The sequence below is a fragment of the Neopsephotus bourkii genome, unplaced genomic scaffold (genome assembly GCF_033783945.1).
Source record: "Neopsephotus bourkii isolate Nb327-2 ecotype Australia unplaced genomic scaffold, CSIRO-AGI_Nbou_v1 NB_1737, whole genome shotgun sequence".
Lineage (NCBI taxonomy): Eukaryota > Metazoa > Chordata > Aves > Psittaciformes > Psittacidae > Neopsephotus > Neopsephotus bourkii.
In genome coordinates, this window is record NW_026902211.1 from 712,777 (window position 1) to 738,453 (window position 25,677).

A 25,677-nucleotide genomic window follows, 5' to 3' on the forward strand; every position below is an offset into this window, starting at 1 on the left:
ACTTTTAACACAGCAGGTGGTAAAACGAGATATAAGAATGTTCCCCCATATAAAGAAATAAAACAAAACAGAGCTGTGTGATTTTACTGCTCTTTTCCAGCAGAAAAACATCTCTAAAGGACTCAGAAAATAGGCTCCTAAATTCGCTTATATGGAGTACCAGAGATTGCAAGGGAAAGTTTAAAATACATTATTCAGAACCAGTCAAAAAGGGATGGTGCTAAGTGTGAGAGAGCAGAGTTTTTGCTTGAAACTATCAATGCAGTCTGGGGGAGGGCTGTGACAGCAGGCCACCAACTCATAGTTTCATTAGAACAGGTAGTTCACGTCTGAGTAATTTGCTCCCAAATACTTTGTGGGACATCTTTCAAAAGCACAAAGAACCTCTCAGTGGGGTTTAGGAACCCAAGTCACTTGGAAAGGGTCTCTGGGCTTTTAAAATACCACCCATAGGAAAAAATTCAAAAGTCTCCTGTGAAAACTGGAGGTAAAAGCCTGAGGAGCCTCCAGGGAGCTGATGGCTGCTGGATTCCACTGCAGAGCAGACACTTTTATTGTAAGTGATTCAAATTACTGCTCTCAGCTGAGGAGACTGGCAGGATGAATGACCAACTGGTACTTCTGTCACTGACAGATAAGGCAGTGCCAGCTTTAGGGGTTCATTTGTGCTGGTGCCTTCCACCATGTACAAAGTCACCTGGATGGAAGAGAACAATGAAAGACACTTCTGTGAGTCATGTTCCCCCAGTCAGTGATCTGCAGTTGAGTGCCCCACTGCTGCAGCTCACCAGTAAGAACAGGACCAAGCCCAGAGACAGCCAGAAATGTTTTCGGTAAGGTCCCCGCTTTATTCCACAGGTGCCTGTGCAGCTTCCTGGCCCTAAATCCTTTCTGCCAGTGGAAGCTGCCTACAACTGGCAAAGTCTCGCTACACCAGAGTTCATCTTTTGTGGACCAGACTGATTACTTCATTCCACAACCAGCCCAGCAACAACAGCTTGATTATAACATACGGAGAGTGTTTAGATCCAGAATCTGGACAAAAGCATCCACAAGCATTGAAGATAATGCTCGCATTCCTATGATATTTACAAAAAGGCCCACTCCATCATAAGAGGGAGGGCAGGAGGTGGAGGCCTGAAGCCTCCTCCACCTTTTCATGGTGATGCTGAATTCCCAGCAGCACAGCACAGAGCTGCACATACCAATGTAACTTCAGTGCTGCAAAGGCATCTGAAGTGATGCTGAAAGGGTAATAACCCCGTGCAAGGCTATCAGCATCCTTCCTGGAGGTTAACAGCAGGAGGCAAGCAGGTTGAGGCATTGATAAAAGGAGCCTGTGAAAGGCAGAATCAACAGCAGAGTTGGCCTTTGAGCCAGCGTTTGCTTTCCACAGTTACATTATCAGGCAAGAATGAGAGAGAAGTGAGCAAAGCCTGGGGAGGAAGGAGAGGGGAGAACTGTGAAAAGAGAAGGGGAAAGACCTACCTGACAGGAGCACCCCGGGACTGAGCAGGCTTCAGCATGACGGTGATGGTCGTGTCAGTCTCATTCAGGGGTGAGTCTGTGTCGTACTCTGGCATTGATGGTGCTAAAGCAGAACAAAGAGCAACACGTTAGTTATACCTCAGCTACTGCCTTGGGTAGTGATGGCAACATGATAGTAACAGCTCTTGGAGACTGTTTAACATTTCTCAAATGAAACATCAAAATGCTTCCCAATATTATGCCCAAAATTGTCAAAATTGCTTAAATATTTGTACACTCTTCCTATTAAAATTAAACAGGAATCGCACACATGAATCTTCCAGATGGCTTCAAAAATCCTGCCTGGAATTTTTAACATTTAATAATCCTTTGAGATGGGATCATTCCTTTGATTTTAAAGGGGAAGAAAGAAACTGCCTGGACATTATTAAAGGCCACTTAGGATGAGGGAATCAATGGCAGAGCTAAGAACAGCACCCAGGAAACCTGGCTCTTCCTCACTGTTTAGGTCATTGGATTAGCCCCCCACAACTCAAGTTTTTAACACAGAGACTTAAACTGTATCTCCTTCATTAGCTGAAGGGTGTGTTATGAAGCACAAAAGATGAAAAGAGAGAAGCCCAAATTAGCCGGGTTATTTTAGCACTCCAACCCATGACATTTTACCCCAGCGCTTTAGTGATGTTGAATCACCAGGCAGAATTCCAACAGTGTGCTCAGTGCTCCCCAAAGCAGCAGAGCAACCCACTGAATATTCACACGTTAGCCAAAGTCTAGTTTCTACTTCTGCTTTGTTATCTTCTATTAGGATCATTTCATGAAAGTAGGGTAGCTTCCCTTTGGAAACATTATTACATTCCTTCTTCCTTCCCTTGCAGCAGACATCTGTTTGGGGCAATTTCAGCTGTGGAAGAACTGAAGAGATCACGAGATCAGAGCAGCACCAAATTTATTCCAAAGATGCAAGTTTTGTTGAAATAGCTTTGAAGTACAGAGCAAACAGAGGAATTCACACAGCTAGCTCATCTGTAACTCACAAGGGCAAGCTGCATTGCGGGGAGCCCTTCTTTAATCCTCTCACAGAGCTTTCTACTGTAATCCTGTTTATAATCAGGATTTTTATCTAAATGCCTGAAAACTGTCAAGAATGGTGGTTGCTATTATCAGCTCAGCCACCGACTTCCCTGTCAATAAGCTGGCAATGAGTTCAGCATGAATGCCAGTTCCTTAATGAGGATTTTTCTGAACAAGGTGCTCAGCACCAAGGGGAAGCAGTGTGCGTCATTTAAAGAAGATGCGTGTTACCAGTGGTCTTCTGTACCAGAGATCACTGTAGCTGCTGGAGATGCCACCACAAGAACTGGTTAGCACCTGCTCTGGCCAGAGCGGATGGTGCTACAGCCGATGCAATAGTACAAACAGGCTGCAAAGCCAGTCTGGGCACCAGAAACAGGCTGGGCTCTGCCTTTGCAGGCTTCATCATCCTCCTTTGAAGCAGCTTCTTCTAGGCTAACTGCAGCACCGCACTGGGCCATGCAATTGTCTCTGATACACCAGCTAGCTTGGGTGACTCCTTCTGACCTCTTCAGTTATCCTCTGTGTAAAACAGGCTACCTGCTGTAAAACATTTACCTGCTGTAAATGCAGAGCATTTACAATCTTACTTTCAGACACATATGATTAAAAAGTAAATGCAAAACCATAGGTCTTGGAAGCCTTGACTAGCTAAAGGTATTACCATAACTGCACAACTCTGAGCATGAGAGAGCTGGGCTGGGTCAGCCTGGAGAAGAGAAGGCTCCTGAAGGGGAGACCTTAGAGCAGCTCCAGTGCCTAAAGGGGCTGCAGGGAACCTGGAGAGGGGCTTGGGACAAGGGCCTGTAGGGACAGGCCAAGGAGAATGGCTTGAACCTGCCAGAGGGGAGACTGAGCTGAGCTCTTAGGCAGAAGCTCTTCCCTGTGAGGGTGCTGAGGCGCTGGCACAGGGTGCCCAGAGAAGCTGTGGCTGCCCCATCCCTGGCAGTGTTCAAGGCCAGGTTGGACACAGGGGCTTGGAGCAAGCTGCTCTAGTGGAAGGGGTCCCCGTTCGTGGCAGGGGTTGGAGCTGGAGGAGCTTTAAGCTCCCTTCCAATACAGACCAGGCTGTGAGTCTATAATTCATTTATCGATCTGTATTAGTCACAAGACACTGAAGTAAGATGTAATTTTCCTGCATACTCAACATGGAGCAGCTGTGTAGTACCTCTTTAAAACTCCAGTTGGCAGCGCTCTCTCTACATTACCAACACTGCTCATCAATTTAATGCCTGTTTTACCAGATCCCAGTCCTGCCCAAGGAGAAATCCTCACGAGTTCTTCCATTTAACTGTGATTAGGACATAAACAAACATGTCCACCCACATAAACACATACACTCACACACTGCTACAGCACATATGCCTTTTCATTTCAGAATAGTCTTCCAAGGACATCCCAGTCAATCCAAAAATCATTCTTCTCCCAACTAACCTTGGGTAATGCCTCTGGGAGCAAGTTTATCATATAGGACTGACCACGGCCTTTTGCACTGAATGTTCAGTGTTCACACCCTGCTGATGGCCAGTGCAGGGAACAGATATATTTTACTGCCTTACAATTTACACTGTCATTTACTGCTAACAATTCTTTTTTATTAACCAGTTTTGAGATAGGGCAATGGGAAACAGACTCTTGTGCACTCTTTTCTATAGTACCCAGACATAATTTCAAGCATTACAATTGTCCCGAATGTCCCAAACATTCTTTTTTGACTTTACTGAAATAACAGTCAAGGTATTAAAAATAAATGCATGTCTTAAACTCTGTTAGAGAACCTACCTTAATGTTAACAATTAAATGGTAAAATTCAAGTTTACATATATCTGCCCAATATTATTTCTAACCCTATCCATCTTTTTTTGACAGTCATCCTAAGTTTCCTTTCTTTTTCCTAGATACACGTGCACCTTCTCTTTGCAATGCTTCCTGATTTTAATCCCTCCCATATACTCGCCTGCCTACCTCAAGGCTCCTCTCTGCCCTTGCTCAGAAAGGAAACATAAAACCAGCTTTTGTCTTTTATTTTTAGGCTCCTTGCACTATTAATTCAAATACTTCATTACATCCATTCCAGTGCATTCTGAAAAGAAAAGCCACATTATTGAAGGAGCTTCCTCAGTCACGCAGATAATACCAACAATTATTACAGGGAACTAATGAAGGTTCTGATTTAAAATGCTCCATAAAGATGTTCGTAGATATAGAAGATATCCTCAAATTAACCACTGCATTTGTAACCCAAACAAACAGAGAGGCTGGATTGTGGCTGGTTTAAAGACCTGCACTATGAAACCAGTAGCGACACTAGGCTGACGATCTTTCTGTTCAGCTCCGGGTCTAAAGAACAAAGCCCTAGAAAGTCCTTTTTTATTTCTCTCCAAAGCAGTACCTGAAATCTTGGTTGCAATCCGTGTTGTGATGGGTGGCCCGAAGCCCTTGACTGTGCTGGCTTTGATGGTGAATGAATACGTGGTCCCTGGGTATAATCCTACAAAGAGGTGATGTGTTTCATTCCTTAGCTTGAAGACTTTCCCTCTTTGGCTGGACAGGTCAGCACTGGGATCCAGAGACCCAACGGCCTTGTATGTGATCTGCAAATGAAGAACAAGGAAGGTCAGGAGATAAGGAGCCTGCTGCAGCTGGCCTTTCTTTGCTCCCCCATTTTGCTGTCTCTGGAGACTAGACACTGAAAATACAAGGACAGATGCAACTTCAGCATCTCCAGTGAGCAGTTCTGTATCTGGACGCTGCCAAACAAACATGACAATTTTTTCAAGGCTTTACTTAGAGAAAAACGAATTTCTTCTCTCCACTAAAACCTCAGCATGAGCCAATTTACAACAAAAACACACAGAACTGCTTTTGGTTCCGAAGCTCAGAACTTCTGCAGCCAACCCAGAGCACACAGCACAAGGGGAAGGACTTCCATGAGACCTTCCATAAAACTCTCCCCCCAGCACATGAAAACATTGATGAGACACGGACACATTATCCATAAAGTTTTTTTCTTTCCTCTCATAAATCGTCTTCTCCTGAGGCTGCTGAAAACAATGGGAATGACAACAAAGTCTGGGGAAGTTGTCCCATTTGCAAAAGGGAATACACTGAAACTAAATGAATTTAAATGAAATAAATATTATCACGCCCTTAGACCAAACCCTTCTCTGATTCGTAATTCAGCTTCAGAGAGCATCTCCCTCCCCATGCTGAGCCTCAGGCTGCAGGTTTACACATGGCACAGTGCTTGGTTTTTGCCTGAGAGAACAAGCCAGCAGGTTACAGGCCTGGAGAGCTGCTCATGAAAACACACGCGGCTGGAGCTAACGCACCTTCAGAGCACTCCAGGCTGAAAGCTCACCTCTGGAATATGCTTGAGCTCCATTATGCTTCCCCACGGCCCCCCTGGTGACATACAGACACCTGCAAGTAAAACTCATGACTTATTTACCAGCCAGTTCCTTGCCTGCGTTTCAAATTCAATCCAAAGGCAGCTCAATTTCCACTGAGCTGTCAATATAATGTAACGTGCTCCGGTGCTCTCCTAACCTCTCCTGATATTATGGGATCCTCGCTTATTTGTAATGAAACACTATGAATAAATCAATGTATGTTAATATACCAAGTCTTCAATTTTTTATGAAGGACTCCACAGAATGCTATTCCCAGCTTTGCTGAAACAGCCTGTGAAAATTTTCAAGTCGCTTTATGCAGATGGAAAATGGTGCATTTTGAGCAAAAATAAATATACAATGCTTAAAAAGGAAGACTTTAATAATAACTGGATAAATAAAGACAAAGGCCGATGCTCCTGGCACCGGAGGAGGTGTGAGGGTGAACCCCATGATTTGAAAAGAAAATGGTTTAGACTGTGCTACACCTAAGATGAGGCAGCACAAATGGGAAGGGCCATGAATTACACCAGACCCACAGAGCAGCAAGAAATTACAAAAGCAAGAATTATAACCTGGTTTTAAATTCTTATTATTCGCCAGAAGCCTGAGAAAGACAGAGATATCAGCACAGTGTCATTAAACCAAGCAAAGTCATGCAGGAAGGAGAAATCTTTACCCTGGCTCCTTCTCCTTAGTTAAGGTGAGGACCATGCAATGCGCATGGCCTGCGACAATATTCCTACAGTTCTTACTGCATCAGGGAACTGCAAGGCAAGGGAATCTGCAAAACCACCATCAGAGCTGGAGTGAGCATCAAGGACCTTGAGACATGACCCAGCCAATGCCATAGCCAAGTCCAGAAAGAAAGATGTATTTAAGCTGTGAGGCAGGAGTGAACTGATGACATTTGTGTACTCTGTTTGCAAATCAAGTGCTAAAGAAATAGCAAATCCATACATCCCATAGGTGAATCAGCAAAGCAGGGGCTTGGGGAAAATGAAAGGGAACTTCCTACTGCTTACTGCTTGAACCACATTCACAGGATGCCCAGAGAGTGCCTTTGTGAAATCGGGGGTATTTATTCTCAAGCAGGCTATAAACATAAACGGAAGATGCACTTGTCCTTGATCTCCATATAAATAAAAGCACTCAGGGACCTTCACCAGCTCTAAAATCACTACAAAAACCAGTTGTTTTTCTTCATTAAAACCCCTATTCCCTTAAGGCAAATAGAGCTAGAAAAGCTTTTGGGGGAGGGCGAAAGACACTGATTAAAAATCCTAAACCACTTCAACAGCTTTTCTTTTTCCTGTTGACTATAGAAGGGAGTAGAAGGGACCTTAAAACAATCCGGGTCAACTCACAACAAGGGGGAAAAGAGAAGACTGTACTTAAGAGGGAGAGCATCCACAACTGGAGATGACAGTGGGGCAGTTTTCAGGATGACTGCTCTCTCAACTCAGACCTCAACATTGACTCTAACTATTTTTGAGAGTATGTAAAGTGCAGTAAAGAGAGACCTATGGCCCTATCAAATTGCGAGATCCTTATTCCTGCAGCAGGCTCTATGGTATGAACCTTGCTAAACCAGGGCATGTGCAGACATTCAGAAAAAAGAGGTCCTTGTCCACAAAATGTGTTACCTTGAACACACCAACAGGACCTGAATGCCACACAGAGAACAGAAGAATGATAATGCAAAATACTACCTGGAGAAGAGAAGGCTCCTGAAGGGGAGACCTTAGAGCAGCTCCAGTGCCTAAAGGGGCTGCAGGAAACCTGGAGAGGGGCTTGGGACAAGGGCCTGTAGGGACAGGCCAAGGGGAATGGCTTGAACCTGCCCGAGGGGAGACTGAGATGAGCTCTTAGGCTCTTCCCTGTGAGGGTGCTGAGGCGCTGGCACAGGGTGCCCAGAGAAGCTGTGGCTGCCCCATCCCTGGCAGTGTTCAAGGCAGTTCTAGGTACAACTACATCTCTCCTTGTCAGAGGAGTCCTGTGCAGTGCTGGCTGCCTGCTCCCTCCTGACCCGGGACACATCCAGCACACTGCTGAGCCCACAGGCTGCCCATCCAGCTCTGCATTCCTCATAGCCAGGATCATCTCCAGTTACTGAAGTTGCTGCTATTTCATAGAATCAAAAAGCAGTCTGGGTTGGAAGGGACTTTCAAAGCGCATACAGTTAAACCCTCTGCAGTGAGCAGGGACATCTTCAACCAGATCATGTTGCTTAGAAGCACATCCTTACTGCAATACCTGGGAAGTGCCACACCAAATGCATTTGTGTTTCTGCCTCTGTGGCAGAAGAGTTTCTCTTACAGAAAGAAAAGGTGCTGTAATGTATGAATTTTATGTTGGCTTTCATGTATAAATGCATCATATATCAAATTATAATCGGGTGCAAAGAAGACACTGAGAAGTTGCCACCTTCTTACTTGATTTGAACTAGAATTTCTGAAGCAAGAGAAATTTCAGGGAATCGGACACTGAAAAAAATTCAACAAGAAACTATGGAAATTTCTAACTCTGGAGTAAAAGCACAGAAACACATCTGGGGAAGAAATACATCTCTTTCCTGGAATAAGAAGGACTCTGAGCAAACCACCTGCTCTTCTAGTTGGTATGCTGAGTGCTTATCTGATTTTCTTCTTCCAAGTGTTGAACCATCTCATTACAAAACAAACAAGAGATTCTAATCCAGAAGATGGGATGACTCAATCACTTGAAAGCAGCTGTCCTGAATTATTTTGAAATAAGCTATTTTAAAGACAAGCCAAGTCATGCAATACTTCTGTGTTGTGAGAAAAGGAAACAACAATATTAAACACTTAAAAACCTAGACAGAAAACAAATAAAATACTGAAAAATATATTTAAGAATGTCACTCTGATTGAAATATCAAAAATATTTGGGTTTATTCTGATGCAGAACAAATGCAAATATAAAGATGAGAAAATTTCTCACAAGACTGAGACTCTGTTTTTTAACCAGCTTTCTGGTTATCTCTTGCATAGCAACATAAGAACAACGTTGCTTTTTTTCTGCAAACTGGAAGGGCTGTGCAGAGTTTGCACGGGTACCGTAGAGCTTTCACCCTGGCTCCAGGCAAAACTTGATGGTCCCAAGGGAAATTCTGAGTAGCCAACACTGTTGTGGTTCTAATCACAGCAAAACCCAGAGCAGGCTAAAATACAGCAAACCTAAGAAATATACATTAATAAATCCTAAATCTTCCTTTGATCCTCCTTCACTGAGTTAATGAAATGATTCTCAAACTGAAGCAACAACAGCAGTAAATCTGAAGTAATCAGAAAGTCAGGTTGCAAAGGGGTCTGGGAAGGATGAAGAATAGCCACATCCCAGTCGGACAGGAGGCACAAAACCCTGGTTCTATCATCCATCCAGCTGGATGGGAATGATGCACTCAGGAGGTGCACAGATGATCCAAGTCCCTGGTCAATCTGCAAAGTTTGGCTACATGAGTCCAAATTGTTTGTAACATGTAAAGCAGGTCAACAGTGCAAGTACACATTTAGTAGAAACTACAAAAAAGAAAAGAAAAAGCCTTTATGTATTTAATTTCCTAGTGTTCACTGATATATAGCTGCTATAGTAGAATATGAATAGACTATGGAGAATAAAACAAGAACAGATCAGTGTAAAGAATGGCATGGTTAGTGAGTTTATTCCTTGTTGTTACTCAAGCAGACACCCAATTGTCACCAGTGCACTCTCAAGTCCGCATTCAGCAAAAGCATCCCCTCTTACTCCATCTACCCCTCTGGTTTTCACCCATTTTAAGAGTTCAGAATATTAACTCCATGAAATCACTGAGTAAATATGATGTTAACAACCACAAAGATGAAGATACAACATTAAGAACATTAATATAGCTCTTCTCTCCTTCACAGAGCCTAATTTAACACAATTTGCTAGGGAAACGTGAACACTTTGCTAACTGTCATCATCTGCAACTGGAAAACTTCTATTGCAATGTGAGGATTTATGAAGCTTTCATTGTGAAGGGAAAGACCAGAGGAGAGCTATTAACTGAACTAGGAAGCACAAGGCTTCCACTGCAAATCTTAGTTCAGAAGAAAACACATAATAAATTAAAAATAAACCAATACCCTTAACCCACATTTTCTTCCTATGCCCCTTGGGTGTTAGGCAACTGTGTGTGCACACAAGGAATGGGAGACTGTGGTATTGGAATATATCATTATACATAAAATAACATGTTATATCTTCAACAAGGATTCTGCGAGGGCTGGAGCAGCTCTGCTCTGGAGCCAGGCTGAGAGAGCTGGGCTGGGGCAGCCTGGAGAAGAGAAGGCTCCTGAAGGGGAGACCTTAGAGCAGCTCCAGTGCCTAAAGGGCCTGCAGGAAAGCTGGAGAGGGGCTTGGGACAAGGGCCTGTAGGGACAGGCCAAGGGGAATGGCTTGAACCTGCCCGAGGGGAGACTGAGCTGAGCTCTTAGGCAGAAGCTCTTCCCTGTGAGGGTGCTGAGGCGCTGACACAGGGTGCCCAGAGAAGCTGTGGCTGCCCCATCCCTGGCAGTGTCCAAGGCCAGGTTGGACACAGGGGCTTGGAGCAAGCTGCTCCAGTGGAAGGGGTCCCTGCCCATGGCAGGGGTTGGAACTGGATGAGCTTTAAGGTTTTGTGACAATTCTATGATTCTACATACATAATACATTATGCTTCATCAGCTGCATCTTGAAAATGTCTGTTCAGCCTCAGTATCAGCCATCGACCAGAACACAAACTCCACAAGGACTTCCCAGGCTGCTCAAGAAGTTCAATGAATATTCAGCAGTTCAGCCTCCTCTTCAGCAGTTATCCTGTGCTCAGGTGCCTGCTGAATCTCTACACAGACAGTAGCCAAGTCCTGTGAATTTCACTCCATCTTTGCATGGTGGAGGCAGGAGAGGGACTCTGTCCTGTGCTTTTTTTAATCGTAGAATCGCAGCATGGTGTGGGTTGGAAGGGACCTAAAAGGTAATCCAGTTCCATACCCCCCTGCCATGGTGGTTAATAAAAGTATCAGGGCTGTAGCTGGAAACTGGAGGTTAAAAAACCCAGAATCCCTGTAGAAAAAAAGGTGCGTATTGTTAAAAATGTGGTAATTAAACAGGGAAACGCACCATCAGGCAATGTGATAAATTACCCTTTGGGTTTAGACGTTGCTTTGGAAGAATGCATTATGGCACAATCATTGGGACCTAAGCTTAATAAAAGAACAAACTGTGATAAATATCACTTCATTGTAATGGTCCTTCTTTCCCCTCCATTGCTAAAGCCCTTTGGGAACCCCGATGGCTGTTCAGATTCCCTTTAATCCTGTGAAATAAATAAATTAACAAGATGGAATATTCTGCTCACATCAGGGCTGATGTATCCACTCAGACTTCCCATGCATTTCATACATTCGAGTAAGCTTTCACACTGATGAATAACTGAGTTGTCAGGATTTCATGTGTTCACAACCTTAAAACTGAGGGCAGGAAGCTCTAATGACTCGGGATTGAGAGCTAGCCAGTCAAGGCAAAAGAACATGCTCATATGTTTCATCCCACCACAGCTGATCCCAGTATACACACCACTTCATCTTCTATCTTTTGTCAGAGGGAATTAATCAAACACTGCAAGCAGAATTTTGCTCTGTACAACCATGCTCACCATCAAACATAGGGCTTTAAGTTTCCCCTCTGACTTTAACAATTGCAGCCTCTTACAGTGCAAATGGTAAGTATTGCTTTTAAATCAAACAGTAGCTTGTATATACATTATGCAACCTTAGATATATTTCCCATTGTAGTGACAGCCTGCACAGCAGTTTGGGGAAGACATCTGAAACCTGTAAATCCATTACATTATCCCCCTACATCGCCACGGATGTTTTCTGCCCCTGTCTTTATCTAACAGCCCATTCTGCCTCCCCACACCAGTCCCACAACATCCATCCCCCAGCTCCTGTGGATGTTCTGCAGCTGACAAGTAGCCACAATACTTTTGGGTCCCTTTTACTCTTTCAGTTAGTAATGCCTCAAGACTGAACCCATCTCTTGCTACGGACCACAGAGGAGCCAGGACCATCACACAGCCACTGTGTGCATGCCTGTGCAATGGCAGGCAGTCTGGAAGTAGATGACCTTTCAGGTCCCTTCCAACCCAAGATGATCACCCTTCCAACCCAAGCCATTCTATGATTCCATAATGTCAGACCCCGACTCATGTCTTCTCTCACCTTCTTGAGCTACAGGAAAATGAAGCTTTTTCCTGACTTACGGCTGTGTTTTGAACTCACTCCTGTTGTGTGCATCAGGACCTGAAATCACGACTTGGGTTTTAACCATCGGCTCCCATTGCACCATGCTGCATGCTGGGGCACGGCTGGGGCACTGCTTGCAGAAGGGGCACTGGGAATAAGACTCCCTGTCACTGTCACAAGCGTCAGCTCCTCCCGTGCTGCTCAGCAGGCAGTGGATGAGGAGGGCAGCGTGCTCCGACCAGAGCAGCTGGAGCTTCAGGCACAGCCCGCACCAGGGCTGCCCTGTGGGGCCACACACTGCCACTGCATCCCCAATAGCCCCGCCACCGGCATGCTTGGGCTGACAGAGGGGTGACAGCAAACCACTGAGCTGAGAGAACAGAGCTGCTGGCATCACTGAGAGCGGAAACCACAGAGCAGCCACAGCTTTAATGCCTTTCTTTTAAAGGGGCCCCTGCTTGAGTGAGTCCAGAGGAGGCCACGGAGATGCTGCGAGGGCTGGAGCAGCTCTGCTCTGGAGCCAGGCTGAGAGAGCTGGGCTGGGTCAGCCTGGAGAAGAGAAGGCTCCTGGAGGGGAGACCTTAGAGCAGCTCCAGTGCCTAAAGGGGCTGCAGGAAACCTGGAGAGGGGCTTGGGACAAGGGCCTGTAGGGACAGGCCAAGGGGAATGGCTTGAACCTGCCCGAGGGGAGACTGAGCTGAGCTCTTAGGCAGAAGCTCTTCCCTGTGAGGGTGCTGAGGCACTGGCACAGGGTGCCCAGAGAAGCTGTGGCTGCCCCATCCCTGGCAGTGTTCAAGGCCAGGTTGGACACAGGGGCTTGGAGCAAGCTGCTCCAGTGGAAGGGGTCCCTGAATACTTTTCCCTGTTTCAGCAAAACAAACACAAAAACCCTGATGCATTAAAGTCTGACCTAAATATTACTGAACTCAAAGTCATCTGAGCGGTTCCTTCCCTTCCCAAGTCAGTGCCTCAAGGAAGCAGTGTCCCCCAGGCCAGGGGTTAAGATCCAAGTGCAGTGTGACTGACCTGTGCAAATGACTTCTGGTGGAAGGGAACCACCTCTAGCTCCTGGTATGACCTGCAGGTTGTTTCCCTGAATTCAGCATGTCCAGAGGGTGCACAAGGTGAAGAAGGTGTTTCACAGAGCATCTCAGCTGCTGCCAGGTCAGGCACCACTGACCTTCCAGACATTCTGCAAGGCATCTCCTCCGTTCACATTACATCTGCATCACTCTCACGTAGTCAACACTGAGTTCTGAAACCTCTCTTTTTGAACCTAAGTGTGCCTCACTCCTAAAATACCCAATAGCAACAGCAGTTTCAGGTATCAGTGCAAGAAACAGCAAGGAATAGCCATTCCTGACCACAGATTTCCCTTCCTGCCTTCTACAGGACCTGAAAACAGGAAGATTAGCAACATGTTCTTAAAATTCCACACATGTTCCTTACACAGATCAGCATGATCGGGCTCCTCCCTGGTCACAGCACACCAGGCTAAGTGATAAAGATTTAATTGCCCCTTCCTCTTCAGTGACATCTCTTCAGATGAGGGCTTAAGCTGAACAACAACAATTAGCACTGCTGAATTTAAACCTGGCCATCCAACGCCTTCTCCCTGCCTAAACTGTACTCAAGAAGGAAAATCAGCTCTTTTCTTCCCACAGCCTCTTGTTCAGGGTCATTCTCATAACCACCCTTCATGGTGGTTCTGCACAACTACTAAATGCTTTAAGAAGTTAATGCAATACAGGGAGTAAATGATGAAGTAGCATTGCTGTCAGCTGAAACTCACAGCAAAGAGCAGTTACAGATTCAGGATACAGAGCCCAAACTTTTGTTACACTGCTTTTTCTGCAGAAATCTGTATCTCCTGGTATTAATTCTATATTTAATCTTGGCACAACCAGTTCCAACAGAAAGTTAAAGATCTTTTCATTTGCTTTCCAAAGGTGAAACATAATTGCTGTTCTGTATAATTTTAAGCAGCTTATTCCCCTGCTATAGAGACTCTGCTAAGGTTGCCAGCCACGTGAAAACTGGCTCAGTCCCCACTCCTGCTCACACCATGACCGTCTGGAAACACTTACCACTTGCAGTTCCAGGGCTGGTATCCAGCAGAGTGCCAATCATAAACAACCAGGGCCCTGGATGTGGGATATCCTTTAGATTTCAAGTTGAAAAGCTGAGAGTGTCAGAGGGGAAGGACTGAGCTCTGTGTTTTTACATCAAAGCACACAAATAGTTTGCCTAGCTCACCTCTGTCTTCACATCCCAGCACAAGTCTCGCTTGATGTGAAAGGTAAGACATAACATAAGGAATCCCTTCTTTGCCACATATATTATCAGAGCTGCTTGCTTTCTTGGAGCAAACTGCAGAGAGGCACAATCCCTCTATAACACCCTATAATTGCTTGCTCTGCTTTTTAAGGAGTATAGTATTAGAGATTGTATTCCCCCTGATTGCTTGGGGTGATCTCTGCTGATACGGGCACAGAATCATCACAGCATCCTAGATTGGTTTGTGTTGGAAGGGACCTTAATGCTCATCCAGTTCCAATCCCCTGTTGCAACACCTTCCACTAGAGCAGGTTGCTCCAAGCCATGTCCATCCTGGCCTTGAACACTGCCAGGGATGGTCAAACCAACCCAATACCTATGGGCATTACAAGAAAACAAATCTTTCTGGATGCAGGCTAAGGAAAGCAGGAGGGCAGTTTCCAGGATGCACCTCACCTGCTCTGACTGCATCCTGCAGTGGGAATGGAGGCACTGGCACGGAGGGCAACCTCTGCACCATCCAGGGATGCTGGGGAACTTGCTTCACCAGTTAGAAACAACAGTCAGTGGTAAAAGGTCCAATTTAGTTCATAAAACAAACTAAAACACGCACTTTTTTCATGAACTTGTGAAATAGTCCATCACATGGGAAGTAGAGGGGGGAAAGGTGCCAGATCAGCTAGTTCAACTCAGGTACATATCCACAGCTTCTCCAGAATGCTCAACCCTGTAGCAGACAGGAGATGACTTAACGCAGAAGCAAAAGCAGCATGGACTGGTCAGAGGGAAGCTTAAACCCACAACTATGGCTACGTGGAAAGTCTTACAAAGGTTCTGATATGCATAAGTAACAAAATAAGAAGCCTGGCTCCACACTTCAACACACCAGCAAGGTATTACTGTCAGTAAGAATACACATTACGCCAACCTGACACACCTAAGAAAATGTTCTGAGCCCAGCAAACCACTCAAGCACACATTTAGCTTCCCTTACTGCCAAGGGAATTTAAAGTGCATTTCCCTATGCTCATCTCCAAAGCAGAGGATAAGCACATCAAGCCCATCTTAAGATCAACCTGTGAAAATTCACAAAGGAATTAAAGATTCATCTTCAATCAAGGAGGCACAGAGCGCTAAGGGTGAGAACTCACTTGGAAATCAGTTCTGACACAATCCAGGAGCGCAGTGTTTGGCCTGTCTTTCCTCTTTCATGCATTCCTGAACCAAATTTCACTTCTGTATGTTGAATTTTTGGTCCTTCCTTTTTTGCCTGGATCTTTCCATTTTCAGACTTGGATCAAAACTGGAAACAGTGACATCTCAAACACCAAATATCCATGAATAAGATGCTTAAGAGAGGTCATGCTTTGCTAATCATTAAATAAGCTGATGGCCTGCAGCTCACTATCATCTTCATACTCCGAGGAGCCTTCCATAGCATGCCAGAAAGGCAGAATACACACAGTTGAGGGTACAACCAGTTTTTGGCATTACATGTTAAAGCGAAGACTCTGCAGTGTCCCAAGCTATCCCATCAGGTTGTCACAGTTTTGGATATCTCTCACTAAGCATATTAAAAAGCATGCATACAGAAGAAGGGAAGGATGGAAATAGGCTGTGCAGTTCCCAAACCCAATTTAAATGAATACCTCCACCCTGTCCAGCATAATTCCCTAAAATACAGGCTGACCAGTTGCAAAGACTATGAGAAGTGCTGCAAGTCTAATTTAGCCCTACAGAACCAAAGGGGAGATAACCCAGCTCCCCAGCTAATGCACACCCATCATAAACAAGGGGGCAAGAAATTCCTCCTGAAGCCAGGTAAAAATCCTTGTTTTAATTTTCTAAGTAACAGCAAATAAATCCACCTGGACTGCTTCAACTTCTGTAATATTCTAGCAGAAATATGGTCAGCTCTGCAGGTAGATAACAGTGGAGCAAATAAATCTGTATATGCAAAATATTTGCTTGGGATTTAGTGGTTAAGGTGCTGCCCTCCATATTAGTATTTATAGCAAGATGGAACACGTTTTCCTGAGCAGCTTTGCAAGTTCTCATGAATGTGACTGTGCTGCTCAGTAGTGATTTAGAGCTGCAGTCACGTCTTATTGTCACAGCGTGGTACAACACTGAGGACCCAGGCTCATGTCCTGGAGTGGATGTGGGGAGATGGCAACAGAGAGGACAGGCCCTGCTGGAGCTGGCACTACAACAGGTTACAGTGAGCAGGCACCTCACCTGCTATGCAGCATCTTCTCCCTGAAGCAGAGGGAGCATCTCAAAACAGGGAACACCTATGGTCAAGCAGCTTGGGACAGCTGCATTAGGAGAGCATGAGGAAGCCCTGCACTGCATGAATGAAAAGCAATGCCACCATGGAGGAGGCACCAACCCTTGCCTGGGTGTGAAGTGCCTCCAGCACCTTTGCGACATGTGGATACGAGGCACCCAGGAGAGCTCCAGCACAGGTGGGATGCCCAGGTTCAGTGGAGGAGACAGGTACATCCCACAGCACAAACCCTGCTTCAGAGCAACGCATGAGCTGAGCCTGGGGGTGAACAACTTTCTGCCCCTAAGAACCTTTTCTGACAAGTTTTCTACATCTCAACTTCATACATTTTGTATCACCTCAACCTTCAGGGATTGGTCCTATGTTTTCATGTAAAAAAGCCATTCAGTTCCCCCAAAACCACGAATTCCTAATCCACACACAACATCCTCCAACGACCCACTCTTGATCTCTCTCAGGGGCACATGACTTTACACTGTGATTTTACTTTCCACCCTAATCAAAATAGTTCATAGGAATAAATGGATTCTGTGCCTGATACATCAGTGCCTTTGAAGAGACATCACAGGGTTTCCAGCCCCAGGGCTTTCAATTGTGCACAGACTATTTACCACTTCTGCTGAATAAAGTCACTGTTGCTCATTTCATCTTGAATAAATCCTGGACCTGATTCTTTATGTCCCAGGGAGAGCCCAAAGTCAAAACAGAGCTGGAAATCTTCCATCACCTTGGAAAAACATCATTCCTTGTTCCTCGGGACGTAACTGCTTTGGAGCAAATACCTGTGATTACAGTTTTTGCAGACACATTGGGTACTACATGAATAAAGTCTTGTTACTATTACAGATGAGGTTGCCTCCAATCAGGTTTGCTGCAGTTCTGATTTATTCACCAGAGGTCTATTTCCACAAAAGTCAGAGGCTGTAAAAAGCACAGGGTATAAAGCAAGTTAACAATTCCAACCAAAAATACATTTTCTTTCCTTAAAGTGACTTCCCCACCTATGGTGTCTCTGAGCTATCCATTAGCTGAGAGAGCTACCACTCATTCAGCAACTAATACTCACTGTAGAGCAGAAAAAAACATACAGTAACCTAAAGTGCAGCAAATGCATTCAGAAGTCCAAAGTCCTCCCCAGCCCTTCATAGTGCTGCAGTATCACTGGGAGTATCTCACTCACTGTGTTGCCCAGACACTGGAAAGAACTGGCCAGATGGGGATGTTAGAGGGTAAAGTCTAAAAAGCAAGTGCCCACCAGCCTCGACCCACCTCTGTGGGATGTTCTATTTGTAGCTGCTTTCTCTGGGCAAAAACATCAAGGGAGGGGATTCTCCTAGAGGGCTCTGGGGGCAGCAGCACAAGAGGGACCTGGAGCTGTTGGAGCGAGTTCAGAGGAGGCCATGGAGATGCTGCGAGAGCTGGAGCAGCTCTGCCCTGGAGCCAGGCTGAGAGAGCTGGGCTCTCACAATCACAAGACGCCCAAATCCTTCTCTTCCCATCACAGATGTCACCACCCTGCCTCTCCTGAGTGCTGTTATTGCACTCGCCCACTCCAAGTTACTGACCCAGGAGCCAGGATATATTTTGAAGCTCAGCAGAGCATGTTCAAGGTGCATGGATCCAGTGAGGAACCTGAGCAGACCAAAGCAGTGTACTTTCACAAACATCAAAATCCTGCTTCCTTCAAATAGAACTACTATTTAAAAGAGGGGGACATGTCTAAACAGGCAAGTCTGAGAACTGCATCAGCAAAGGTCTCAAACAGCACTGGGGTCAGAGGCTGATTCGTTTTGCTTACACACAGATCTTCCCATGTTACAACAGTCTTTTTTCTTTGGTTTTTATTCTATTTGAGAAAACAAAGGCATTCACTCCAACATTGACCAGCACAGAGATGACTGTATCACGTGCATGATGGTGTATTTTATGCTGTAAGGCTTTTTTTTTACAGCTGTACTATTTTGTTTTCTGAATGCACATTATGGGGACCAAATGAATGAGAAGTGAAGTGTTAAGATTTCCAGGTACCTCTCAGCTTCAATTCTGGTTTTATGGTTCTGCAATCCACTTCCCATCCTCATGAAAACACTTCTAGTTCACTTTTAAACTGTTTTGCAAATCTCTTGGCATAATCCACTTGCTGTACATGCTCTTGAGTTCAGAACGTCAGTGAAAGAAAAGTTTCTGTTCCCTTTTTTAATATGGTCCATTGGATTTTCTTTCTACCTCATCTGCAGGAACACAGTCAGCCATAAATTGTGGTCACAGGATAGTCCATTCAATTGGCTCATCCCCTCTTCTTCGTTTTCCACATCAGCAGGGATACCCAGAGCAATCTTCTCTCCACCCCTCTTTTTTATCACCAAATTCCTTGTGATGCTCCAAAGATGCGCTGGACTGACTTAGTTCCATTAAAAGGCATCACAGTTAAAGGAGTATCAAAAGACAAAGTTTAAAATAGTGCAATTTATAGCTCCAACTCCCCCTTTATTATAATATAGCTCTGCTGCTTCTTTCCCTTTCTCTAACGTGCTGTAAAATCGAGCACCAAGCTGTCAGCTGAGTCTTACTAGCTCCAACTCTGCCTTAGAACATCTCTATAAAGCCTGTACCACAACTCTTTGATTTCCCCATCAGATACCTTTACCTGGGCAAGGATCTTTCCTACCCTCCATGAGAACCAGTGAGAGCTTGTACTAAGTCTGTCCTGTTTGGTGCAATTCTCTCCCTCCCCGTAACTTCTGGAGTGTTTTGAGGGGCCAGAAGTAGAGGAAAGCAGCTTGGCTTCTCAGTGACACTGCCAAGAAAAGCCCTGTTGCTAACACCACTGCTGTTCCAACGTCTGGACACAGAGCTGGAGTGGGCGGTGGAGAGGCAGAGCCACAGCACCACGGTGAGCAACTGGAGGAAGCCGAAGGGTTTAATCTGCCATGGGGAGGAGGTGAACAGGGCTCACTGCAGCAGATGCAGGCTTCAGCTCTACATGCTGGGAGTCACAGGATAAAACTCAACTTGAAAGGCTCAGACACTTTTCAAACTGTTCTTCATTAGGATTCAACTACAAAGCAAAATCCCAGGAGTGCAGAACAGGAACCACTGGATATTTTCGCTGCTGATGAAGGTATTTTCTCCCTCCTTAAGGCACTTCTCTTAGTACTGTCTCCCACACGATCTCCAAACACAGTAAACCTAAGCCATACCTCCTACACTGAAGAGGACTGCAGCAGGGCAATGGGAGCAAAAGGCAGGAAGAACCCCCACACTCTTGGCAACCCCAGGCGGGTACATAAAGGACACTTAGTCACAGTGAGTCATGCTGCAGATGCTCCTAATGCCACCCTCCCCTCCATCCATCCAAATCCTTTCCAAATCCTAACATCATTCTGTTCTTCCCCTGGATGTCTGACACTCTGCAGGCTATTTGAAAGCTGCTAAGAAAAACACCCAGCCAGGAGAGTTAGATTTGCTGTGCTCCTGCACAAAAAACATCTCGGGCGAAGGAAGCATTCCAGGGGTCTCCACAAATCAAAAACAGGGACATTTCAAAACCCTAAATGGCACTGTTAGAAAAGCTATGGCTCTCTGCAGTGAAGCTTTAGCTGTAACTTTACAAAACCCCCTTGGTTAGTGCAGGCCTATATTTTGTGATTGTCTCAAGTGATTCATTGGCTTCAACCTCAAAGCCAATAGTGGTTCAGCCCCAAAGACCATAAAAATAATTGCTTGCTACAGAACGTATTAAAGCTGTGAATACAGTATTTTGTGCCAGGTTCTTCTAGCCCAGCTTCAAGACTTTACAGACCCCTTGTATGAGTTCTCATACCAGTTGAAAGATGGGAATAGGTTTCAAACGGGAAGTGCAGAAACATAATGCTTAGACATAACTAAACCACTGTAAATAAAATACTTCCAGTTGCAGCCTAAACTTACCTTGAAAAAAATAACAGGGCATTTTATGAGAAGGAAAAATACCCTACATTGACGCTTCAAGCTTGCTTAAAGTACAGTTCAGATAGATGTACCAGCTGCTCCTGGACGTACTGCAACATTAGTGCCTTTTACCAACAAACATTCACACTCTGAATAGTAATAATGAGAATGTAAATTGGAATGAGGCTCAGCTCAGGCTCCTAAGTGTAAAGCATGAGGAGGGTGGCATCAAAATGTGGCAAATTCGAGTGCAGGCACCTGGTCCTGAAAAGTCATGCAGAAAACTTAGTTTATGCTGCTTCTCCTTGGTTCTTATTAAAGTAATTTGGAGGCTTGAAAGTTAACAGGTTTCTGAATTCACCGGGGAGCTGGAGAGTCATCGCACAGATTTTTTTATTGATTCAAATTAAAGGCAATTTATTGGGAAAAAAAAAACCAAAATAAGCCATGATTTGCATGAAAGACATTGCCTAAAACCACAGCAGTCTAAGTGTGTTTTGATGTTTTACACATACACACACACATAGAGACTGCTAGCAGAGGGAATCAGCCAGCAGTACTGCTCAGCACTCAGCTCTTCAGGTTATGATCATCCAGCAAGAAGAAAAGTCTTAACACTTTGTTATGAGATAACTCAATCCTTAGGCACTTCAACAGAAGCCTGTCCCCTCCTTTAATGTGTGAGAAGCAGCCTGGTCATTCTCATTCACTCTGTCCCTCCCAAGCAATAAAACCTACTTGTCCTCCAGCTTCAGTGTGTCCCAAGACCCCTCATCTTTGTCCTTACAGGAAATCTAAGTTGCACAGCTCTTTGTTGCACAGCTCTTAGTCCTAGGAAACAGGGAGCAAATCTGAACTACCCCAGGGATATGAAGTTACCACAGAGGACATTTGAGTCTAGGTCTGAATCCTGACAATGGTGTTTTCTGTATCAAAACCATTTGCCAAGGGAAGCCTATTTCTTTATGGGGAAGCTCCAGTCTTCCAGGTCTGGTGTTTCTCACACCGAAATTTGAAACTCTAATGATAAGCCTAGACAAATTATGATGCTGAAGAATTCATGTGCACCTCAACCAATGAACATGCTTGGTCTAGTGGAAGGTGTCCCTGCCAGTGGCAGGGGTTGGAACTGGATGAGCTTTAAAGTGCCTTCCAATACAAACCAGTCTGGGATTCTAGTGCTGTCAGACCACAAGCAGTTTTACCAAAGATCCCATCTCCAGGAACAGGCTGTTTGTGCAGCACACATCACACATGCAGGTTATAGGTCTCAGTAAGCTAAATTCTCACGAGGGACTTACTCAAGTTTCCATTCCTCTGTACATGCTCTGAACATTCCAGCATTTGATTGAAGCAATTACTCTCCCTGAGCCATAAAACAGCCTGAACAGACTCCAAAGTCTGCATTTTGCCATTTGCATGCATACAGTTCAACACCAGAGAAGCACAGAAACAGGAATGTTGGCTTCATGGAAAATCTGAATTTTGGGGCAGCTCTTCTGTGGAAAACAATAGTAAAAAGCAGGATCCTATGTAAATCTTACAGTGAAGGGAATAAAACACTTATTACACAACTAGGAAAACTGCATGAAATGCTGAGGAGCCTCTTACAAAGGGAAATTATCCCATGGTGCAGATGACAAAGGGATCATTTACATTCCAGGTTTGTAAAAAACAGTGGTTAATACAGCCAGAGCAAATGTAAAGTGCAATGAGTAACTGAAGTGCTCAAACAAAACTGCCAGTTTAATAATGCTGAATGACAGGGCCAAACTGTGGGGAAGCAAATCCCAAGGTTCTGTTAGCAGGGAAGAAATTCATGGATTGGCTGAGGACAAGAAAAGGTGATTTCGCACCAAAGGAAATAATTACAAATAAATAAGGACCAGAATGAAGAGTTATATTGTCTTTTCTTCCCCATTGAATGTTTACAAAATTCAAATCTCCTTTGGTTTACAGACTTGGCTAATTAATGCTCTAAAATATCATATCAATTTTTATGGGCCATTTCTAGGGAAAAGCACCATAACTTACATCAGACTCAGGCTCTGCGATTATTGCATCACGTTTCTATTAGTTTTCACAGTGCAATAAATTTTTTCAGAATTGCCTCCTGCTGATTTAATTATGATCCTATTTTTAAGCAATTTTTAAAAATTAGAAATGTACTGAGGACGTGCATTCTTAAAGGCTTGAATTCAATGAAAAGTGCAGTGAAGTTGGAAGCCACGCAAGCCAACCTCACAAATCTGCTTTTTGCTCTAACTGCCAAGCTGGGTCCAATTCATCTCCAGTCTCACCAAAGCTGGCTCTGGAGGCCCAAGCTGACACACAAGTCTTTTTACAAACCCTGCTTCTTTGAGCTAAGGTTCACAGACACAGTGTGACCAGTGCATGATGAAGGGCTCTCAGAAGCACAGCTGCTTCCCCAGAGCACTGGACACATAAGGCAAACAACTTCAGTTATTACCCCTCACTCCATGAAGCTGAGATGTTACAGAATCACAGAATGAATGATAAACTGGTTTGTGTTGGAAGGGACCTTAATCCTCATCCAGCTCCAACCCCTGCACAGGCAGGGACACCTCCCACTAGAGCAGCTTGCTCCAAGCCCCTGTGTCCAACCTGGCCTTGAACACTGCCAGGGATGGGGCAGCCACAGCTTCTCTGGGCACCCTGTGCCAGCGCCTCAGCACCCTCACAGGGAAGAGCTTCTGCCTAAGAGCTTATCTCTATCTCTCCCATCTGTCAGCATGTCCATGAACATGACAGACCTAGTCCCTCCAGAAGTAGTGATTTCTATCTTCCAAGACGATGTCTATCTGCTGCAAACAGGCTGTGCACTGTCACTAGCAGATCCACAGAGAACCACTACTCATAATTTTCATTCTGCAGGTCCAAATATTCAGGTGACTATCAGAATGAGGATGGGGAGACAGAACTAATCATAGCCTGCCTGGACAGCATTGTACAGATCCAAAATACAATGTGAAAATCTATCCATCACGGAAGCAGACTGACCCCAAAATGCCAACAACGTTAACAAAGCAAGACAAGCCTGAATTACTCTTTAGAAACCCTTCTGAGAAGGCACCACTTTGCATTCAATCAGCATGTCGTCATAACCTCAGGATACCTCCTATAATTAGGAGCTTCTATAATCAGGATGCAGCTAAGCATTTTCATTCCAGATCTGTTTATCACATTAGAGGTATGGTACAGTGAGTGCTCTAAGTGGGAAGGGAAGGAATGCAAGTACGAGGAAACAGGCTGCGCTGACACAAAGTCATTATTTTATATGCTGATGTTTGCATGACCTGCTGCTTGCTGAACTCATCTTTCACTCTTACAGCAGTGAGGACCCGCTTAGCTTCAGATATTGGCAGGTATATATTATATGTATATAATACATTGACAGAGCTTTTTGTTCCTCCTTTTTTCGCTTTCAAGCACAGACACTTTAATTTTTACTACTGTATGGACAAAATAAATAAACTGAGAACACAGTGCTAGAAACATTTCTGTTTGATACACTCACATGCAAGACCCTGAACAGACCCTGCCTTTGCAGGGTCTGTGACACCCAGGAGAGGCTAAAGGAACAGTAACTTCCAAGGAACAGCACTGGCCAGGGACCACAGCTACAAACCAGGAAACAAGAGAAGAAAAGCCAGTTTTGGTCAAGATCCAAGCAAAACCCGTGAACCAGGCTCCAGGGAGACCTTAGGGCAGCTCTCAGTGTCTAAAGGGGCTATAAGAAACCTGGAGAGGGGCTTTGGACAAGGGCCTGCAGGGACAGGACAAGAGGGAATGTAACCTGTCAGAGGGGAGACTGAGATGAGATTTTGGGAAGAAGTCTATGATTCTGTGATAGCAAGGACTTCAGAAATCTCTCTAGAAGTCAGAGCAGTCAGATTTTCACACAGACATCTGCAGAGGATTTGGATTCTTCAGCCACAAAACTCTATCTAGCCCTCAACTGAGTTTCCAAATTTTTACAGGAAGGCAGGAACCCACCAGCTCTTAGGTGTCATCTCCTGTCCCCTCCTTGAATGCATGACATTGGCTCCTTAACGTAACAGGTTCTTGGCAGTGATGTTAAGCTTCATTTACAGCACATCACAATGATACCTAGCAATATTCCAATCCACTGAAGCATATTTCTCTCTAGGGACCTTAGCATGAAAAGGCAAAGATGTTGAACAGAAGACAACATACCTTCCTCTACATTTAAATCCAGGTACATATCTGCTTGCAATGGCAAGAAGCAGAAAAAGCAAGTACGACCTCAGAGAACAGCTCTGTCACCTCATCAGTTAGCTTCTTCACACAGTAACAGCTCTCTGAGGGGCAGACAAGGCTGGATGTGTTGTATCAAACTGCAGTGCATTTAGCTGCTGGCACTGTTTAAAATCAGTAATTTATATGCAGAAATAGTTATAAACAGTAAATTTAGAGATTGACACATTGTTGAAAGCTGTTCTACCCATGTCAGAGAGTACACAGCCCAAATCCTTCATCCCCTGTAGTGAAAAAAGGATGCAGAGGGAAGTGTTCTTCCCATAAATTAATACTTGGTTACACATCAAGTCCCACAGCGATTAGCAGCAGGAGCTCCCACATCTTCTGAAGGTAACTAGATGAAAATAAAATGCATCTCCAGTTTCTGAAATGCACCTTTCTCTTCCAACAGCTAATATAGAACATGAAAACTAACTCAAAGCTGTCAATGGCTTTTGCATTTTTCACTCTGCTTATTTGAGGAGAGAGGTCAGAGACAGGCATTGCCCATGATGCAAACACTTGAGTATTCAGGGACAACTGTCTGCATTTTGCTGTAAAGCCCTGGAGCCAGCAGGTCTCCTGGTGACATCAACAGAGTCCAACAGTAACTCTTCACTGGTTAAGGGTTTCTGTTGGTTTTCCCATCTGCACTGCCAAAGCATGGAAGGTC

The 25,677-nt window shown here is 44.7% G+C and overlaps 1 protein-coding gene across 9 annotated transcripts in view; it reads right to left on the reverse strand.

Moving 5' to 3' along the window:
• The window catches only part of PTPRT (protein tyrosine phosphatase receptor type T), a 548,712-nt gene that overhangs the window by 331,216 nt on the left and 191,819 nt on the right, over nt 1-25,677 (reverse strand). For all 9 annotated transcript variants that reach the window (XR_009728966.1, XM_061376782.1, XM_061376778.1 and 6 more), the window contains exons 9-10: nt 4,955-5,156; nt 1,489-1,591 (exon numbers count right to left, since the gene is read on the reverse strand). Coding sequence is in view for 8 of the 9 variants with exons in the window: in XM_061376782.1 (XP_061232766.1) it covers nt 1,489-1,591; nt 4,955-5,156 (305 nt within the window). In the remaining variant the exon portion in view is untranslated. The remainder of the gene's footprint in view (nt 1-1,488; nt 1,592-4,954; nt 5,157-25,677) is intronic.